The following is an 18,788-nucleotide window of genomic DNA, read 5'->3' as shown; positions in this document are numbered from 1 at the left end:
TGCTTTTAAAATGTCCATTGAAGAAATGTAATTTTGCTTTGATTCACCAAGAAAAACGTAACTCTAGTCAACATTTATGTGACGAACATTGTTATGCTCATCCTCTTTAATCTTAGGAATCATCACTTTCAACACACCATTCTTCATCTCCGCTTTAATCTCATCAGTCTTGTAAACTTTCTCCGGTAACCCAATCCTACTCGTAAACCTCCGTCCCTCATCTCCAGAAACATCATCTCCTTCCTCTGTTTTACCTTCTCCTTTGATAACCAACGTGTTCTGTTCCAAAGCAAGTTTCACATCTTCTCTGCTAAGTCCAGGCATATCGATCCTTAGATGCAACGCGTCGTCTTTCTCCTTCACGTCCCAGCCACGTCTAACTCCTGAAGCTCCCATTCCACGCGTAGCTGCTGCTGACACCAAAGGGAATTCACTGATCTGGTCCATGAAATTTAGCATCTGGCTCAAGCTTCTCGTCGGAATCAACGGATCCAACATGTCTGTGTCAAACAAACGTACCAATTTTTTCAGATTCTACCGATCTCCACGAGAGATCAATCACAAACATGTATCAGATCGGGAAATTATAAAGCGAAATTGGACGGAGGAGACGATTTACCTGAGAAGAAATCGCCGCCGCGGCGAGAAACATGTCGGTTTGAGCGATGGTTCCTTTCGTCACCGTGTTCATAGTTTCTGACGGCGTTGGTGTTGAAGAGGCGAGAAGAAGCAGCCGCCGGACGAACTGCTCTTATGGAGCGAGGGACGACGGTAGAAGAGAGAAGTCTCCTGAGAGCTATAGACGATGATGACGCCATTTTTGCAGATTAGAAGAAGAATAAGCGAGTGATTAGATATTTTTTTGACTCTTTGATCGGAAAAAAAGTTGTTACAGAAAGGCTTTATATATAGTGAAGGAGACGAAGAAGGTGCTGGAGAGTGGTGAGTTTTACTCAAGGATGGATGGTTCTAGAAGTGCGTGGTCTCCAAGTAAAATTATCTCTAACGGCCCATTACTTTTGGTTTGGGCCCAGATTTGTGAATTTATCTTCGGTTTGTGTAGATTGAGGATTTGTAGTACCGAATGCAAACCGAAATTTAAAGTCGGTTTAGATCGATTTGGTTTAGTTTCAACTTACAGTGTCTCTGCGAAATCAGAGGATCTTCTTCTCTTTCGACATTGATCTTCGAAGTTGAAAAGAGTCTTAAAAGGAATCGGAGTGAGTGATCTCCGATCAGGATGATGCTGGATTTAGGTCCATTCTCAGATGAGAAGTTCGATGCGAAGCGTTGGGTTAACTCGTCGTGCCAAGCGCGTCACCCGCAGGATTCGCTCGAGAAACATCTTGTGGATCTGGAAATGAAGCTCCAGATTGCCTCCGAGGAGATCGGAGCTTCTCTTGAAGAGCAGAGCGGAGGCGCTCTCCTTCGTGTTCCTCGCGCCACACGCGACGTGTTGCGTCTCCGTGATGATGCCGTGTCTCTGCGTGGTTCTGTTGCTGGAATCCTCCAGAAGCTCAAGAAGGTACGCATTTTTGCTTATTCTTTGGATTTTTTGATTCTGCACAACTCGTGATTTCGTTTGGAGATTTCAATCTCAGCTTTTGTTTGGATCCCTTCTCGCAAAATTAGATTAGATTATTAAATTAGATCACAAGTCATTATGCATTAATCATGGGCATTGATGATCTGATTCAGTCAGAATTGTGTGCATTTGAGTTGCGCAATGTAGTTGATTAAATCAACTTGATTTTGGGTGTTCTTCAAGCTTTACTATTATATTTCTATCTCAAAAGAGTATGGTAATACGCCTTCTTATCGAAATTGGTACTTTGCAGGCAGAGGGTTCTTCAGCAGAGTGTATAGCTACCCTTGCTAGAGTGGATAGTGTCAAACAGAGAATGGAGGCTGCCTACAAAACACTACAGGTCAGTATGCATAGTAATATTTTTATCCATCATGTGGACACTTGGGGTTGATCTGGAAATTGATCTTCGTTTTTCTGGTATATGGACAGGATGCTGATGGGTTAACTCAGTTAAGCTCGACGGTTGAGAGTGTTTTTAACAGTGGCGATCTTCCTCGTGCTGCAGAAACTCTTGCCAGCATGAGAAATTGTTTGTCTGCCGTTGGAGAGGTATTTTAATATCAGCTTCAGTACTTTATGGATTTAAGTCTGTTGTCATCGTCACTCTAACTCCAATTTTGATCAACAGGTTGCCGAATTTGCTAATGTTAGAAAGCAACTAGAGGTCTTGGAAGACAGGCTGGAGAAAATGGTGCAGCCACGTCTTACCGATGCATTAACATATCACAAGGTTTGAACCCATATATCTGCAAAACCTAACTAATGTAGGTTGTGGTATGTTGCTATTTATTGTTCTGAAAAGCCTTTCACCAAATTTGGCAGGTTGATGTCGTTCAAGATTTGCGAGGAATTCTAATCCGGATTGGGAGATTCAAGTCTATGGAATTGCAATATTCAGAAGTCCGTCTAAAGCCAATTAAGCAACTCTGGGAAGATTTTGACACAAAGCAAAGGGCCAACAAGCTTGCCAATGAGAGAAGTGAAAGTCAAAGGTTGTCTAGCGGTGATGAGTTTCAATTGACATCATCTCAGACATCATTTGCCAGTTGGCTGCCAAGCTTTTACGACGAAATGCTACTCTATCTTGAGCAGGAGTGGAAATGGTAAAATGTTTACTTTTTTTTTACAGTAGCTGCATATTTTTACCAGGCTCTTCCAGTGACAGTATGTCAGACCTTTATACCCAATCATGTGATTGCAGCTTAAGTATCAATCACTGTAGTACGTTTTTGCTTTCATGATTGTTCAGGTGTATGGTTGCCTTCCCTGATGACTACATGACTCTCGTCCCAAAGCTGTTGGTTGAGACCATGAGGGTACTGGGGGCTAGTTTTGTTTCTCGTGTTAACCTTGCAACAGGAGATGCTGTTCCTGAAACGAAAGCACTCGCCAAAGGTTGGATATGATGTCAGTACAGTTTGATTGTTAGGTTTCCTTCTTAGCCTAGTCCATTTACCCAGCTGGATTGGGATTGCGTTGTTTTTTTGGTTGTTCTACTGTACCATCCTCGTGCTTTAATAGATAGATCTAAGAGTGTCAGTTTCTCCTGCCTTTACATGAGCTAAAGTTTTTGGCTGTTCTTGTTAGTTTGTAATTTTTGTGCATAGTGGCAAATGTTATGAATATGTCGATATTCAAGAGAGTTGCAGGAAATCTGAACTTTCATTTAAAAAAACTTATTTGTAACATTTTTTTTTCATTTAGTGACTGAAATTTTTTCAGACAATTGACTATTATTTTAACTTGGTTTATATTTGTATTTTGTGTATTTAGGAAAATGCTGACAGTTCTGATGTTTAACTTGAACAGGTGTGATGGATCTATTATCTGGAGACTTGCCCAAGGGTATTAATATTCAGACTAAACATCTTGAGGCTCTGATTGAGCTGCACAACGTAACTGGTTCCTTTGCAAGAAATATACAGCACCTGTTTGCCGAATCTGAACTTAGGGTCTTAATAGATACGCTGAAGGCCGTTTACTCACCCTTTGAATCGTTTAAGCAAAAGTAAGTTTTCAAGTTGTGTACTTCTCTAGGATTTAGAGATTTTCTCATTTTATTGATGAAACTTATTTTGGGTATATGGCTCTTAAAGGCTGTTTGTGACATAAGAGTTTATCATTCTTTAGATATGGGAAGATGGAACGTGCTATTCTATCCTCTGAAATTGCAGTGGTGGATCTTAGAGGAGCTGTTACTCGTGGTGTTGGGGCTCAAGGAATCGAACTCAGCGAAACAGTACGTAGGATGGAAGAGTCTATTCCCCAAGTTGTTGTTCTTCTTGAAGCTGCGGTTGAAAGGTGTATCGGCTTCACTGGCGGCTCAGAGGCAGACGAGCTGATACTTGCGTTAGATGACATAATGTTGCAATATATCTCAATGCTTCAAGAAACACTCAAATCTTTGAGAGTTGTGTGTGGAGTGGATGGTACAGGTGATGGAGTTGGCTCAAAGAAAGAGGCAAGTGCAGAGAAAAGGGAGAGCTCTCGCAAGATGGATTTGACTTCAAATGAAGAATGGTCCATTGTCCAGGGAGCACTACAAATTCTTACTGTTGCTGATTGTCTCACGAGCAGGTCTTCTGTCTTTGAAGCCTCTTTGAGAGCCACTCTAGCTAGATTAAACTCCAGCTTGTCTATTTCATTATATGGCACAAATTTGGATCAAAACCTATCACATTTGAAAAGTGAACAAACTGCTGGAGATTTGTCTATGGCTGGACGAGCTTCCCTGGATGTGGCAGCTATTCGGTTGGTTGATGTTCCGGAGAAGGCTCACAAACTGTTAAACCTGTTGGAGCAGGTACTGAAAAGCTGTAGTCTTGATTTACAAAGTTTCTGAATTAACTATCCTTTTGTTTCCTTATTCCCTTGATTTGTTGCAGTCTAAAGATCCACGGTTCCACGCCCTGCCTTTGGCATCTCAGAGAGTTGCTGCATTTGCCGACACAGTCAACGAACTTGTCTATGATGTCCTTATCTCAAAAGTCAGGCAACGCCTGGGGGAAGTATCTCGCCTACCAATCTGGTCTTCCGTGGAGGAACAAACTGCTTTTCCTCTACCAAACTTCAGCTCGTACCCTCAGTCTTATGTTACAAGTGTAGGAGAATATCTTCTTACGTTGCCTCAGCAACTTGAGCCTCTAGCTGAAGGAATCTCAACCAATGGTGACTCAAACAACGAGGATGCCCAATTCTTTGCAACGGAGTGGATGTTCAAGGTAAGTCTAATTTATGCGTTAGTCAACCTCAGATTGCAATATGCTAAGACCTTATCCACTAATTTTTTTTAAAAAAAACAGGTAGCAGAAGGCGCAACCGCCCTGTACATGGACCAACTGAGAGGAATCCAATACATTTCAGACCGAGGAGCACAACAACTCTCTGTAGATATAGAGTACTTGAGCAATGTGCTTTCGGCTCTGTCCATGCCAGTTCCGCCAGTTCTTGCAACTTTTCAGACGTGTTTGGCTACACCGAGAGATGAGCTCAAGGATGTGATGAAATCAGAAGCTGGTAGTGAACTCGATTTCCCTACAGCTAATCTTGTTTGTAAGATGCGTCGTATCAGTTTCGATTAGCCTACGAGACTTTGCTAACAAATCGGTTCGTCCATTGTCATATTGTATTGTTTGTGAACTTTTGATAAAATATAAGAAGACAAGTTTCAAAATTTGTAGTAAATGCTTTCTTAATTGCATCAAAAACCACTAGACCAAGATCCAAGAGCCAACAGTAGTTGGTGTCTAGTAGAATACTCAGAATTCACCGCTGAAATATTCATGGTTACGTAGTTTTCGTGTTTTCTAGAAAACTATTGTTTAGAAAATGGCTTCCACTAGACATTGCGTGGAGAAAAAGAGAAAGATCTGAGAGACCAGCCGTTTCAGTTAGACCAAATCATAGTGGAAATGGCTTCCACTAAACATTGCGTGAGATGAGAGGAAGAGCCAAAACTGGTTCCTTGGTATACGAATAACAATGTCTGTAGCTGTCATATAATCCGGTTGTTTCAAAGTATAGAACAACCAAATTTGTATGTGGAGCTAGGTGAAGTTGTAGCTGTCATTTTTCTGATATATAAATTTATTTATTTTTTATCTATAATATTATATTTAGAATGTTTCATAAAATATAATGTTTTTGTAGAATGTTTTGTAGTATAAACGCTTAATCGTATAGGATCCCATTAGGCGTTCTAAGTGGTGCCTCCGGTTGACAATCTCAAAGCAAGAAGATTTGTGCTGTTAAAGAGCTTATTAAGGACAATAAATGAAGTAGCTCATCAAGGAGCTTTATTCAAATGAAAGACAAAGATAGGAAAGAACTTAAGGTTGTGACCAAAAGCAAAACAATACTATTAGATTTGATATTTCATAAAATTGAAGAGAGAGATTTTTTTTTTTGAGACAACTCTCAAAGTTACGGTCCAAATTTCTCATTACATGACTATACATATATGAATCTCATTTTGTTAAGAACCTTAGTTATGTCAAGGGCTTAGACTTGTCTTTCTTGTGGACTCTAATCTTTGTTGAACATTTCCTTTAAGAGATGATTTTTTTTTTTCGTTGAAAGTGATCTTGTTATATTGATGATTGAATAAAGTCACAGTACAATTGGTTTTCTAGCCATTTAGACGGTGAAAAACAGTTTGAGTAAAAGATAGAAGAACTACAACCATATTTTGCAAGCAAATGAGCAACATTATTACAGCCTCTTTTTGTGAAACTAAACTGGACTTCCTGAAATTTCTTTGCCCATTCTCGAATGTCTTGTATAATATTTTCCAAGGAAATGTCAATGTCTTTGTTGTTCAAAATTTTGGTTAGAATCTCATAATCCCCTTCAAAACAAACAAAAGTAATTCCTTTTATCCATGTTTGTTGTACCGCCGTTAAAAGCGCATTTGCTTCCGCTTCTAAAGGTGAAGATGTTATCCCAAGAACCGAAGATCCCCATCCATTTGTTGTTCCAGTCTTGTCTCGTAGAATCCATCCCGCTTTTGCCGTGGAAGAAAGTTGATTATATGTCGCATCATAGTTACATTTAAGCATAGTTGTTGTTGGACGTTTCCATGATTTATTCGAAATCAAATGCAGTTGTGATTGGTGATGATGTGTTTGAGGATTATGAATTTGCCAATCGGAGACATCTCCTTTGGCTCTAAGAATAATTGTTATTGGTTTGTCTTGTATAGCATTGAAAGTAAAATTGTTCTGAGACTTCCAAATGTGTCAAAGTAACCAAAAGGGAAGTTGTTTTGTACTTTCTGGGAGGTTTTGGATGTAACTCGAATCCAAAAAAGTGGCAATATATTGTTCACTAGTGAACATTGGTGAGAGTAACAAGTGTATTGTAATATTAGAAAGATCCCATATTTCTTTAGCTTGTGGACATTGAAAAAAGTTGTGATCTATTGTCTCATCTGCTTTGAAGCATCTTGGACAAATGGGATCTAAGTTCATACCTCGAGTATTTAATCTAGTGATAGACGGGAGAGCTTGAGAAAGGATACGCCAGAAAAGTGTTTTATCTTTGGCAATATCTTTAGGCGCCAAATCTTTGTTTTGAGACACACTGAGCTATGAGGAATTGCAGGTGGTGCTAAATTGTTTGCAGGATGATGCATATTAAGCCAGTATCCAGAATGAACATAGTATTCACCTGATTTATTATAATGCCAAATAAGTTTGTCTTGTAAAGCTGTTTTGGCTAAATATATTTTGTGGATCTCTTGATGATCAGGGATAGCGATATGTTCTGATAACTTTTCTTGTGACCATGTACGGTAGGCTCCTGAATCAGATATTAATTGTGCAATGTGCATATCATTTCCTTGATGTATGATCGTTAAGGGTCTTGGCGGATGTGTCGAGATGACATTATCTATGTTCACACAAGTCGTATTACCATCCCCAATGATGAATCTTGAGCCTTTTTTGATGAGCTCCAAACCTTCCAAGAAAGAAGATCAACCATAAGATTGATTGACTCGTTTTTTGGCATCTAAGATTGAGGAGTCTCTATAAGATCTAGCTTTCATAATTTTTGCAAAGAGGCTTTCTATATATTTGTATAAATGTCATGCTTGTTTTGCTAGAAGAGCATCATTAAACTTTGCTAAGTTTTTGAATCCCAATCCTCCTTCCTTTTTTGAATACTGCAGTTGTTCCCATGCTATCCATGGTATACCTCTTTCAGCATTTCCTTTTTCCCACCAGAATCTTTGTAGTACAGCATCAATCTCTGATACAATCGCCATAGGTAGTTTAAAACATGTAATTGAGTAAACTAGCATTGCTAAAGCTACATTTTCAACATTATTTCTTTTCCTCTGTAGACAATTTCATTGTGCTCCAACATGCAGTTCTTTGTTTCACTCGGTCAACAATGTTGGAGAACATTTCTGTCTTTTTTTTGCCAAACTGTTCAGGAAGTCCCAAATATTTGCCACCTCCACCGTGATTTGATATCTCCATAATCTTTTTTAATCTGTTATGAGTGTGATCGTGAAATCGTGATCCAAAAGTGATGACAGATTTTGATGTGTTGATTTTTTGGCCTGAATAGTATTCATATACATCAAAATCTTCTTTGATCGCTTTACAGTTCCAAGAATTAGCCTGGCAGAAGAATAGGGAGTCGTGTGCAAATTGTAGATGAGTGATGGCCGGTACTCCATTTCCAATCTTAATTCCACGGATTTCACCAGACTGAACTCTTGTTTTGATCAAATGACTCATTATATCCGCACAAAGAATGAATAAGTACGGTGAAAGTGGACCACCTTGACGAATTCCTCTTTCAAGAATGATCATTCCGTGTGGTGTACCATTGATAAGCATAGAGTAGCTTACTTATCGTACCAAACCCATTATCCAATGTATCCATTTTTCAGAAAAACCAAACAGATGCATTGTTACTTCCAAGAAGTTCTATTCTACTCTATCGTAGGCCTTAGTAACATCTGGTTTAATAGCCATGTAGTTTTCTGATACTCTTTTTCTTGCTTTTAGAGAGTGCATCACCTCATGTGCTATCATAACGTTATCCGTTATCAATCTTCCTGGTATAAATGCCGCCTGAGTATCTGATATTATGTTGTCTAAATGTGACTTAAGGCGGTTTACTAGGCATTTTGAGATGATTTTGTACAAAACATTACATAGGGCTATTGGTCGAAAATCAGATAAATATTTGGTGAATCTACTTTTGGTATCATGCAGATATTAGTATGATTTAGACTTGATTTCAAGTAGGAAGTATCAAAGAAATCTTTCACCTCTTGTATGATATCTTTACCAATAGTACTCCAGTAATGTTTATAAAAACGAGATGTCATCCCATCGGGTCTTGGTGCTTTGTCATCACTGATTGAGGTTAAAGCCTCGTAGATTTCCTCTGTACTTAACTCCTTAGTGAGCTCCTCATTTATTTCTGCAGTAACTGTTGGGGGGAAGTCGCCAAAATCCAAAGGTGAAACTGGTATTCTGCTTGTTTTGTAAGCATTTGTGAAATACTCTTGAGCATGTCTCCCTATTTCATGATCGCCCTGATATATATTGTCCTCTGAATCTAGAACAGAGGAAATATAATTCTTAGTATATCTTGTTTTTGTACTTGCATGGAAATATGTTGTGTTAAGATCACCATTATTGAGCCATTGATTTCTACTCTTCTTCTGCCAATAGTATTCCTCATCACGGTAAGCTTTGTTTAACTCATTTTGTAACCAAGAAATGTTTCGTCTAACAGGTGTGTGAAGGCTCTCCATTGCTTTGTTTAAGGTGAACTGGAAGTGGTCAATTCTCTTTGTAGCATTTAAATTTGCACTATGTTTACTCCTCGCCATAGCTTTGCGACAGGCTGAGATTTGGTCACAAATAGTATAGTGGTTTCTCTGTTTGCAGGAATTCCAACTCTCTGCAACCACCTCTTCGAAGTTCTCAATTTGAGTTAGTCGTTTATCAAAACTAAAAGGTTTATGAGGACAATTTTGTGGTGGAGTTATATTTGTGAGTATTGGCTTATGATCTGAGCCATTAAATTCAAGAAATTATGCATCAGCGTGTGGAAAACTTGCATACCACTCAGAGTTTATCATCACTCTGTCCAAACGACATTTGGTTGTGTAATTCCTTCTTTCTCTCACCCATGAAAACCTATCTCCCTTATGTTTTAAGTCTTTCAGATCACAGACAGTTCTCATGTGTTTAAAATCCCTGAAGGTCCATTCCTCTCTTTGTGGACCACCTATCTTTTCATCATTGCTGATTATCTCATTAAAATCCCATGTAAGCATCCAAGGCCCCGATCTACTCTCTCTCACATCTTCTAGACATTGCCAGAACTCACTTCGTCTAGATGGAACCAGGTTTCCATAGACATCAGACAAATAAAAACTTATCCTATTAAAGTTAACATGGACATCAATGATTCGTTGATCTTGATATAGTTTGGTCAACGAAACATTGTTAGTCCACATCATTGCTAAACCACCACTCCTACCAAGTGGGGTTCTGTTATTACATTGTTAAATCCTAAAACAGAAGCAAAATCAGTCACAACATAACATCTATTTAGAGTTTCACATAGAAATAAAACATGTGGTTTTAGAATACGACATAAACATTTTAAACGAAATTGTGTCAGTGGCGAAAAAATGCCTTAACAGTTCCATGAGATGACTCTCATGGAGGTACTGGGGGTATCGGGCCTCCCGTGCCTCCGTCCAAAGCTGTACCACTACAAGATGCCTCTGGCTCTGCTCGTCCTCTCTTACGGATCTGATTCAGGACCGTCAAATCCTCTGCCTCCTCACATCGTTTATAATACAGTTCCATTGTTTCACGGTTCCTCTGTAGACCATTCCTTGAAGAACAAGCTCCAGGGGTGAATGTAACTTCAATATGATCATTGTGCATCAGATTCTTACCCTTGGCATGCTTTGTGAAAAGATAGTGTATTCTCTCAGCCGTTAAATATGTGTCTTCAAAAGCGCTTGGAGCCGAGTCATCTGACTCTGTAATGATGAATTCTTTGTTTGTAGGGACAGTCCGCAATCCTGGAATTTCTCCATCCGGTGCAATAGTCTGCAAAGTGTTAGTATCAGACTCATGATCATTGAAATCATTATCAGGATTGTTATAGTCATCACGATCATAGCCATCATTGCCACCATTGTCATCATCATTTGGATGCTCTTCAAATTCCAGTGGACATGACTTTTTGTCATGCTTCAAGGATCCACACGCAGAGCAAAAATTTCTGAGTCGCTCATAACGGAATTTAAGGATTGTGTTATCACCACTCCCGAACTGAAAGTTCCTTTGGAAACGTAATGGTGTGTCATAATTCCAGGTCACTTGAACTCTCACAATTTCCACAAGGTTGGCATTTTCATCAAATTCGATGTCTGCAACATGTCCTATTTGATCACCAATATAGTTTACCATGGCAGTGTTAAGAAACTAATTTGGAATGCCCCTTATTTGGATCCAAAAGGGGATGATCTTGATTTCCTCATCAGAGATGTTAGGATACCATCGGTGTACCGCAATCATTCAGTCATTAAAGGCCCATGGGCCACGGTGCAGAACCAGATTAAGCGCTTCTTCAGTCTGGAAAATGACAATGGCTTTGCCTTCACTGAGTATACGTCTGCGGCAAGCATCCGCAGAACCCCAGATTCTGGGCAACTGATCCACAATTGCTCGTAGATTTTGTTTCTTCTCATTCACCACCAATACAATTAAAGAGAAATGATTCTCATCATTTGGTTTGCCACATAATTCAGAAGGTAACACGATAGGGGTATCAGAGATTCCCAAGTCGAGATTCTGTAAAGATTTTCGAATGTAGTCACTCATGGCCGCAGTAGTTGGACGTGTTTGTGAAAGTAAGACAAGAACGAGGGAGACGGTTTTGGAGACAAAGAGACAAAATCCGGCCAATATATAAGGTTGTATCCATGGCGGTTTTCCACGGCAGTTATCCCACGTCAAACACGAGATCAAATAACTGCTAACACAAACATATCGCAGAGGGAAAACATCAAATCCAAACTTATAACTGTCGAAACTTGTCGGAAAAACAATCCAAGATAGAGAAAGAGAAAGAAAACGGCGATAGTGGTTAACAAACCAAAAATCGCCTTCTTGATCGCCTATAGAGAGAAAAGGCGTCATGAGAGTCTTTTACATATGGTTGTCGCCTTTAAGAGATGGTTTATATTTAATAGAAATCTAATAAATAAAAATTATTTTCCAAAATGGTAATTTAATTAACAGACGAACTTAATAACTTATGCATTTTTGCCAAAACAAATTTAATGTTTAATAAGACATAAAACACACGAATCTGTTTTGACTTCGCCAATTTAATTATGATATTAGTCAATTTTATTTTTTATTTAATTAAATGTTCAAAATCGTTATTTTGTCAAAACAACGTTATTTCCTTATGTCAAAATTAGGACAAAGTCGTGTTTCTTCCTTCCTGAATCTCTAATTTCCATTTTGATTTCATATTTCTCTCTCCTTCGATTTGATTATTTTTTCCACAAGTTTGTTATTAGAATGACCGTTTTTCCAAATTAAATTTGATTATCCAATATAATATTATGATTTCTTTATTTATTAAAAACTTCTATCTAATAAAAAAACTTCCAATTTTTTTTGTTTAGATCATACTAAGTTCTTTTCTTCTCACTCTATTTTGTACATTTTTTAAAGTATTTGAATTTCTTACTAAATGTTATTTTCATTCATCTTCCTTCTTTTTTTATTCCATTTTTTGTACTTTATTTTTTTCTATCTTAAGTTTATATGTTATTGGAAGCAAAAAAACTAGAAATTAAAACAATACTATAAATTCGTAAAAACTAATATTCCAATACAACTAATACTAGGTGTTTTGAGTGTAAGAATACTTTATATTTTATGTGACTTATGTGTCTTACGGTTTAATAATAAAGTTCACGTTTATATTTAACATTGTGAATTCTAATATTAAAAACGACACTGTGATGAATCGGTTTCGATTAATGTATTAGAATTTGGGTATATTAATAACCCTCTTCCTTTCTCTTAATTATATTATATAAGTAATATATATACATATATATGTTATATGTATACATTATTAAGAGGTGCTATTACGAACATTCAAAGGTAACTGTATATATATGTAGCTGTTGAATCGTTACTGCAACGGTTGTGTTCTCATAATGTGAGAAACACTACCAAACCAAACACACACCAGAAAAAATAGATTATTGATCTTCTTTATCAAAGATTAAGTGAAAGCAATAAGGAGTAAGAGAAGATGGTTATTCTAAGAGTTTGCAAGGGTCCAAATGAAGAGGGTTATTCAAATGACCGATGAAGGGGGTTATTCAAACTCTTGCGAACAGTTTAAAAATAAAAAAAGAAACTCTGAGTTTGGAACCTCAATTAGCATAACTGTTTAGCTAACAAAGCCGAATTAAAATTATTGACATTCCTAAGACTCAATCCGCCCAACTATTTACTTGAACATAATTTCTCACAAGCTAATCAATGCATATCCATTGTCGACAATTTGTACTCCACTAGTAATTCGCTACTGTACTACTAAATTTGGATGTGATTTTTTTTGGTATGCGAAAACAAGACATCACAAACGTCTAAACAGCGGTTGCTACCGATTTAATCATCGCCTCTTTCTCCTTTTGATAGCAACTTTGCTGACCAGCCATTTATCCAACTTTTTAAGACACAATTTAGTTGTTTATATAAAAATAGATGTTCATACAATTAATTAATATAATATCATATTTAAATCAATTATAAAGTCAATTATTGATTCTAAATGACAGAATTAGTAATTTAATGTTAGAGTTATTATATTTTTATATACGTCGTAAAATTATTTTTATATTTTAAAAATTGTATATAATTTTAGTTTTCTAATAATTAGTTTTTTTTTTAATTTATGAAAGTAAAAAGTTTATACTTACCCATGTCAAAATTTCAAATCAATCAAATTGACACACTTGAGAACCAATATTTATAGAATAAGATTGTTTGATGCAAAAATATATATGAACTTATTATTATATAATACAGTATACGACGATAGACGCCCTTTTTCTTCGTGGCGAACGAAACCCTAATCATCACTCCTCCTCCTCCTCCTCCATCATCCTCCAAATTGGATTCTGCCAATTGCCTGTTCTCTCTTCAATTTGATTCAGTTCGATTTCTTCGTATCCCACCATGGATGCTCAGCGAGCTCTGTTAGACGAACTTATGGGAGCAGGTGAATGAATCATCCAAGAGCAAAAAAAAATCTAGTTTCAGTTTTTTATCCCCGAAATTGAGCTCTCCAAAGCTTTTAATCTATGATTTCCATGTGAATAATTTGGTGATTTTTTTTTTTTTAATGTTTGCAGCTCGTAATCTGACAGACGAAGAGAGAAGAGGGTTCAAGGAGGTTAAGTGGGACGATAGAGAGGTCTGTGCATTCTATATGGTTCGATTTTGTCCTCATGACCTCTTCGTTAACACTCGAAGCGATCTTGGTTAGTCACACTATTTGTAAATTTGTATGATATGCTTTTTCTTCATGTTAGATTCTTAGCTTCATTGTTTGTCTCTGTTTCTCTTTCAGGAGCGTGCTCGAGAATTCATGATCCAAAGTTGAAAGAGAGGTGAGGCTCCATTGAGATCTTCGTTATGTTTGATTCTGATTAATTACAAATCTGTATCGATTCGTGTGACATTAATATACCTACATTTGAATAAGCAATTGCTCAAATAGACCATTTACTGTAGTGCTCTACTTCTAAAAGCATGTGTGGCTATCTTGCATATATATATATATATGTCCATCAATGTTATACGTAGAGGTTACAATTAGGCCTACCTCAGAGCGCAGTTTAACGCATTTATATCAAAAAGTTTTGATTTTTTTTGTTTCTTCTTCTGTTTCAGCTTCGAAAACTCTCCAAGGCATGATTCCTATGTGCCTAAATTCGAGGCTGAGCTTGCACAGTTTTGCGAGAAGTTGGTATGTAATGCTTGTCATTTCTATTAGTTTTTTTTTCGTGAGAATCGAGTCTTCTGTACACTAAGATTGGAATTGGTTACAGGTGAATGATCTTGATAGGAAGGTCAGGCGTGGACGTGAACGCCTTGCACAAGAGGTTGAGCCGCCTCCACCACCGTCTCTATCTGCAGAAAAAGCTGAACAATTGTCTGTTTTGGAGGAAAAAGTTAAGAACCTTTTGGAACAAGTGGAAGCACTTGGTGAAGAGGGCAAAGTGGATGAAGCTGAAGCGCTAATGAGAAAGGTACTATTTGTTTACCATGCTGTTGAGTTCTAAAGAAGCTCTAGAAAATGAGTTTCCAAGTTTTGACTAGTCATACTAAATCGTGGAATATGACTTGATTCCTCCCTGTTTCAGTTACACCCTTAGTGGCACCTAAATATGATTAAAAATTTAGTGTACTGAGTGCTTAACTTTCAATAACTTTTGTAGGTGGAAGCGCTTAATGCTGAGAAGACAGTCTTGTTACAACGACCAACTGATAAGGTACTTGCTATGGCACAAGAGAAGAAGATGGCACTGTGTGAGGTTTGTGGATCATTCCTTGTGGCTAATGATGCTGTAGAAAGGACGCAGTCTCATGTCACTGGAAAACAACATGTTGGCTATGGCTTGGTCCGGGAGTTTCTTGCTGAACAAAAAGTAAGTCTCTAAATTAATACTGGAGTCTTGTCTCATTTAAGCTGCTTTTTGGAAGATGGAGATAGTGATACTTTTTTTTCTTTCTTTTCTTTTCCAGGCTGCTAAAGATAAAGGAAAGGAAGAAGAAAAGCTAGTCAGAGGAAAAGAAGTAGATGATAAGAGGAAATCAAGGGAAAAGGAAAGCGAGAGTAAGAGGAGTGGGTCTAGTGATAGAGATAGATACCGTGATCGGGATCGGGACAGAGATGGTGATAGACACAGAGACCGTGGTAGGGATCATAGAAAGCCTTATGACAGGAGATCGAGAAGTGGGAGAGAGGGTCGTGATCGAAGCAGGTCACGATCTCCTCATGGAAGGTCTGGTCACAGAAGAGTGTCAAGAAGCCCCATTCGCCAGTACTAGTTGGAGACCCTCATGGAAGGTCTAGCCACAGAAGGGTGTAGAAAATCCCATTTGCCACCACTAGTTTGAGATAAATGTGTTGTCGCTATGTCTTGGGGCCAAGGAACTTTGCAATTAATGAGGTAGACATTGTGACATCCCCCTTAGTTTCATGAGCATGTGTTTTGTTTTGGAACTTCCTTGTTTAAAAATTTATGGATAAAAATTGTCTTTCTACCCGGTTCACAGCTATTCTAAGAGTTTGAGACCTTACCCCTTCATCGGTTATTTGTTAAGAGGTCAAAAGCGTTGAGGTAGGTATAACCATATAACCTTTACATTTTCATTGTATTTCACAACGTTTGGGATGCTATAGCCTCTTTTTATTTCGTCGGTTGGTACCCATTTCTAGTTTGATATACTTTTCTGATTGAAAAGACTACAGAATAGGGAATATTGGGCTTGAATGACACAGATACTATTTGAGGTAACAAATATATGACTAGAAGTCATCCTTTTACTAGAAGTTGGTTTCAGTTTTGAGTTTGAATAATCTTTGGCTTTGGGGTTAGGTATAATTGTTACATTTCTTGGAACATTTGGTTGCAAAAAAAAAGCTTTCAATAAAGGAATCTCTGCGAACCCAGGAAACACATTGGATGGGTCGGCTTGATATTTTGATTTGTATCGGCTATCGGGTAAACTCCCACACAGCTGTTTATGAACTTTTTGATAAATCTTTTCCAAATTCAAGTGGTGGATGGTTATAATAAAACAGTAGGTAAGGAATTCTCTGGTGGGAGCAAGAACAGTATCGATGGTTTGTGTTGAGGTCCCAAGAACAAGGTCTGTGTTGATGGTTTTGGCCTATCTCAAAGCTAGTTGGCCTTTGTGTAAAACCTGGATAAACCTTTTCATATAAACATTACAAATGTCTTTTTCCTTTTCTGATTTCTGTCTTTGATTCAAATAAAAACCTCAGCTTGTTTGTGAATGAATACCTTGTTTTGGGGGTTCTTGGTTTTGCAGCTACACAAAGCTTTCTCATATTTGGTAAGCAAACTCGTAAGACTGTAAATGTAAATGTGTGATGAACGACTTTTGTCTACTACCAATCTTAGATTAAGTCCAACAGTGAAAGAAAATAACAGAACGTGATAAATCCATGTAAAAGACACAAAATCTATGTAATATTAGACGATTCAGTCGGGATCAGATTTTTTAAAAATCACGTTTTTATAGCCCAAGTTTGGTTATCATAGAAACAAACAGCCTATCCGCCGCTTCCTTCATTCATATATGGTCTCACTTTAATAACTTTTACGTAGGCAACCTGAAACCAAATAATTTTTTTAGACTAAACAATGACCAAACCAAATCATTTATTTCGGTTTTTCGAGTTATGGTTTTTTGCCCACCCCTTTTTAACTCTGCCCAAGAGAGATTGCTCTTAAACCCCTAAACTAGATCCTACGGTAGGTCAATCAATAATAACACACAATCTTTGAAATTTAATGGATATGGAAGACGACTCCGATCCAATCCCGATTGACATCATTCTCGAGATACTATCGAGATCATCTGCCAAGTCCATCGCTAGGTTTGGTCTCGCATCCAAGTTCTGCGCGTCCATACTTAGCCGTCCAGATTTCACCGAGTTGTTCTTGACTAAGTCTTCGAGTCGGCCACGTCTCTTATTCGCAGTCCGAGAAGATTCCCGTAACTTGTGGTTGTACTCATCGCCTCAGCCTCACAATCTAGATAAGAACGATCCTTCTCTTATAGTAGCAGCCGATTTTCATATGCAGTTACCAATTGCATACATTGACGAAAAGGAAGTGTCTGACCCTGTTTCTAGCTTACTATATTTCCCTAGAATGCAAATCTCAGAGGATGAGAGAGATGATTTGCCGGTGATATGTAACCCTAGCACAGGACAGTACGCGAGATTACCTCAAATGAAAAGGAAGAACCATTCGAGAAGCCTTTTAGGGTATGATCCGATTAGCAAACAGTTCAAGGTACTGGCCGTAACCAAAAATCGTCATGGAGAGGGATATATCCTGACATTAGGAACTGGAAGAATGTCATGGAGGAAGGTCCAACTTCGAGTGAACCATTATCCTAAAAGTCGAGGAGGGATATGCATTAATGGGGTTTTGTATTACCTAGCTGCTGGCTACCAAAACATTGAGAAAATAGCTTGTTTTGATGTTAGGTCTGAGAAGCTTAGGTTTCTTGATGAAGACTCTACTACCGAGAGCATATTCAGTTGTTCTTCTCGCAGCAGAAAACTGATTAATTACAAGGGTAAATTAGGCGTGACCAGTTTGGTCCGAATCAGGAACTACGGTCAACAATTTACTAGAATCCGGTTGCGGTTGTGGATTCTTGAGGATGTCCAGAAACAGGAATGGCTGCATCGTGAATACCATTTGCTCGAGAATTTGGCTTTGAAGGTCGTATGTCCGTTGTTGGAGTGACTGCTTATGGTGAAGTTATTCTGTCCCTGGACTATCCATATATTAAACCCTTCTTTGTGTTCTACTTCAATCCCGAAAGAAACACTCTGGAACAAGTTGTAATCCAAGGTTTAGTAGCGCCTGAAATTAATAGTATAGTTTACACCTTTGTAGACTATGCAGAAGATTACAGGTTTATATAACACAGAGTCTAGCCATTTTCGCCTGCCAGTAAATGTGACCTTCCGTCTACAGGTGAGTGAGTCCATCATTTTGTTGGCTTATTAATTTTTTTTTTTCCAAGTTTTATCAATCTCGATGTTACTTACATGATATCAAGATAATATTTTATATTAGTTGCGTTTTTATAAAACATCCTTAATTCGTAATGATATTGCGTTTTTATAAGGTTTTTTTTTAAGACATCTATAGAAAGATTCTTGTCTCTCGGCATTCTTCGTCTACTTAAACAAAATTATTTGCTTGAGTTGCTGTTTTGATACCACAGAGAAAAAAACTCCTGCTAAAACTAAATGTTTGAGTTGCAATTAATCATTCATGAAAGATCCTAGCTATATCTTAATTCAGTTAATGCTGTTTACGGGTTCTAATTTCTTGCAT

General features: G+C 37.8%; 4 protein-coding genes across 15 annotated transcripts in view; 3 read left to right on the top strand and 1 right to left on the bottom strand.

Annotated features, from left to right (window-relative positions):
* The window catches only part of LOC104761142 (23.5 kDa heat shock protein, mitochondrial), a 2,050-nt gene extending 1,168 nt beyond the window's left edge, over positions 1-882 (bottom strand). The window contains exons 1-2 of the mRNA XM_010484177.2: positions 620-882; positions 13-500 (exon numbers count right to left, since the gene is read on the bottom strand). Of these exons, the coding sequence (XP_010482479.1) occupies positions 64-500; positions 620-818 (636 nt within the window). The 5' untranslated portion in view covers positions 819-882 and the 3' untranslated portion in view covers positions 13-63. The remainder of the gene's footprint in view (positions 1-12; positions 501-619) is intronic.
* LOC104761139 (conserved oligomeric Golgi complex subunit 7-like) lies at positions 1,133-5,263 on the top strand. Its single transcript, XM_010484175.2, has 10 exons — positions 1,133-1,525; positions 1,839-1,928; positions 2,018-2,137; positions 2,217-2,318; positions 2,411-2,691; positions 2,838-2,983; positions 3,398-3,596; positions 3,719-4,391; positions 4,474-4,809; positions 4,891-5,263. Exons 1-10 carry the CDS (start codon positions 1,241-1,243, stop codon positions 5,167-5,169), a joined length of 2,511 nt encoding a protein of 836 aa, XP_010482477.1. The 5' UTR covers positions 1,133-1,240; the 3' UTR covers positions 5,170-5,263.
* On the top strand, positions 13,691-16,721 carry LOC104761138 (luc7-like protein 3). 12 transcript variants are annotated; one of them, XR_763099.1, is made up of 9 exons: positions 13,691-13,891; positions 14,025-14,153; positions 14,243-14,282; positions 14,566-14,641; positions 14,724-14,924; positions 15,114-15,323; positions 15,421-15,848; positions 15,955-16,019; positions 16,353-16,721. XR_763099.1 is itself a non-coding variant. In XM_010484173.2 (7 exons), exons 1-7 carry the CDS (start codon positions 13,849-13,851, stop codon positions 15,724-15,726), a joined length of 1,005 nt encoding a protein of 334 aa, XP_010482475.1. In that variant the 5' UTR covers positions 13,691-13,848; the 3' UTR covers positions 15,727-16,721. The 12 variants fall into 12 exon arrangements, 1 of the variants encoding a protein (XP_010482475.1); XR_763097.1 differs by having other exon boundaries at positions 16,151-16,721; XR_763095.1 differs by having other exon boundaries at positions 16,144-16,721.
* Positions 17,220-18,359, top strand: LOC104763370 (putative F-box protein At5g52620). The gene has a single exon (XM_010486750.2). It carries the CDS (start codon positions 17,220-17,222, stop codon positions 18,186-18,188), a length of 969 nt encoding a protein of 322 aa, XP_010485052.1. The 3' UTR covers positions 18,189-18,359.

Source organism: Camelina sativa, chromosome 18, assembly GCF_000633955.1.
Source record: "Camelina sativa cultivar DH55 chromosome 18, Cs, whole genome shotgun sequence".
NCBI classification, from domain to species: domain Eukaryota; kingdom Viridiplantae; phylum Streptophyta; class Magnoliopsida; order Brassicales; family Brassicaceae; genus Camelina; species Camelina sativa.
The sequence above is the reverse complement of the archived record's forward strand: the minus strand, read 5'-3'. Positions and strand labels throughout refer to the sequence as shown.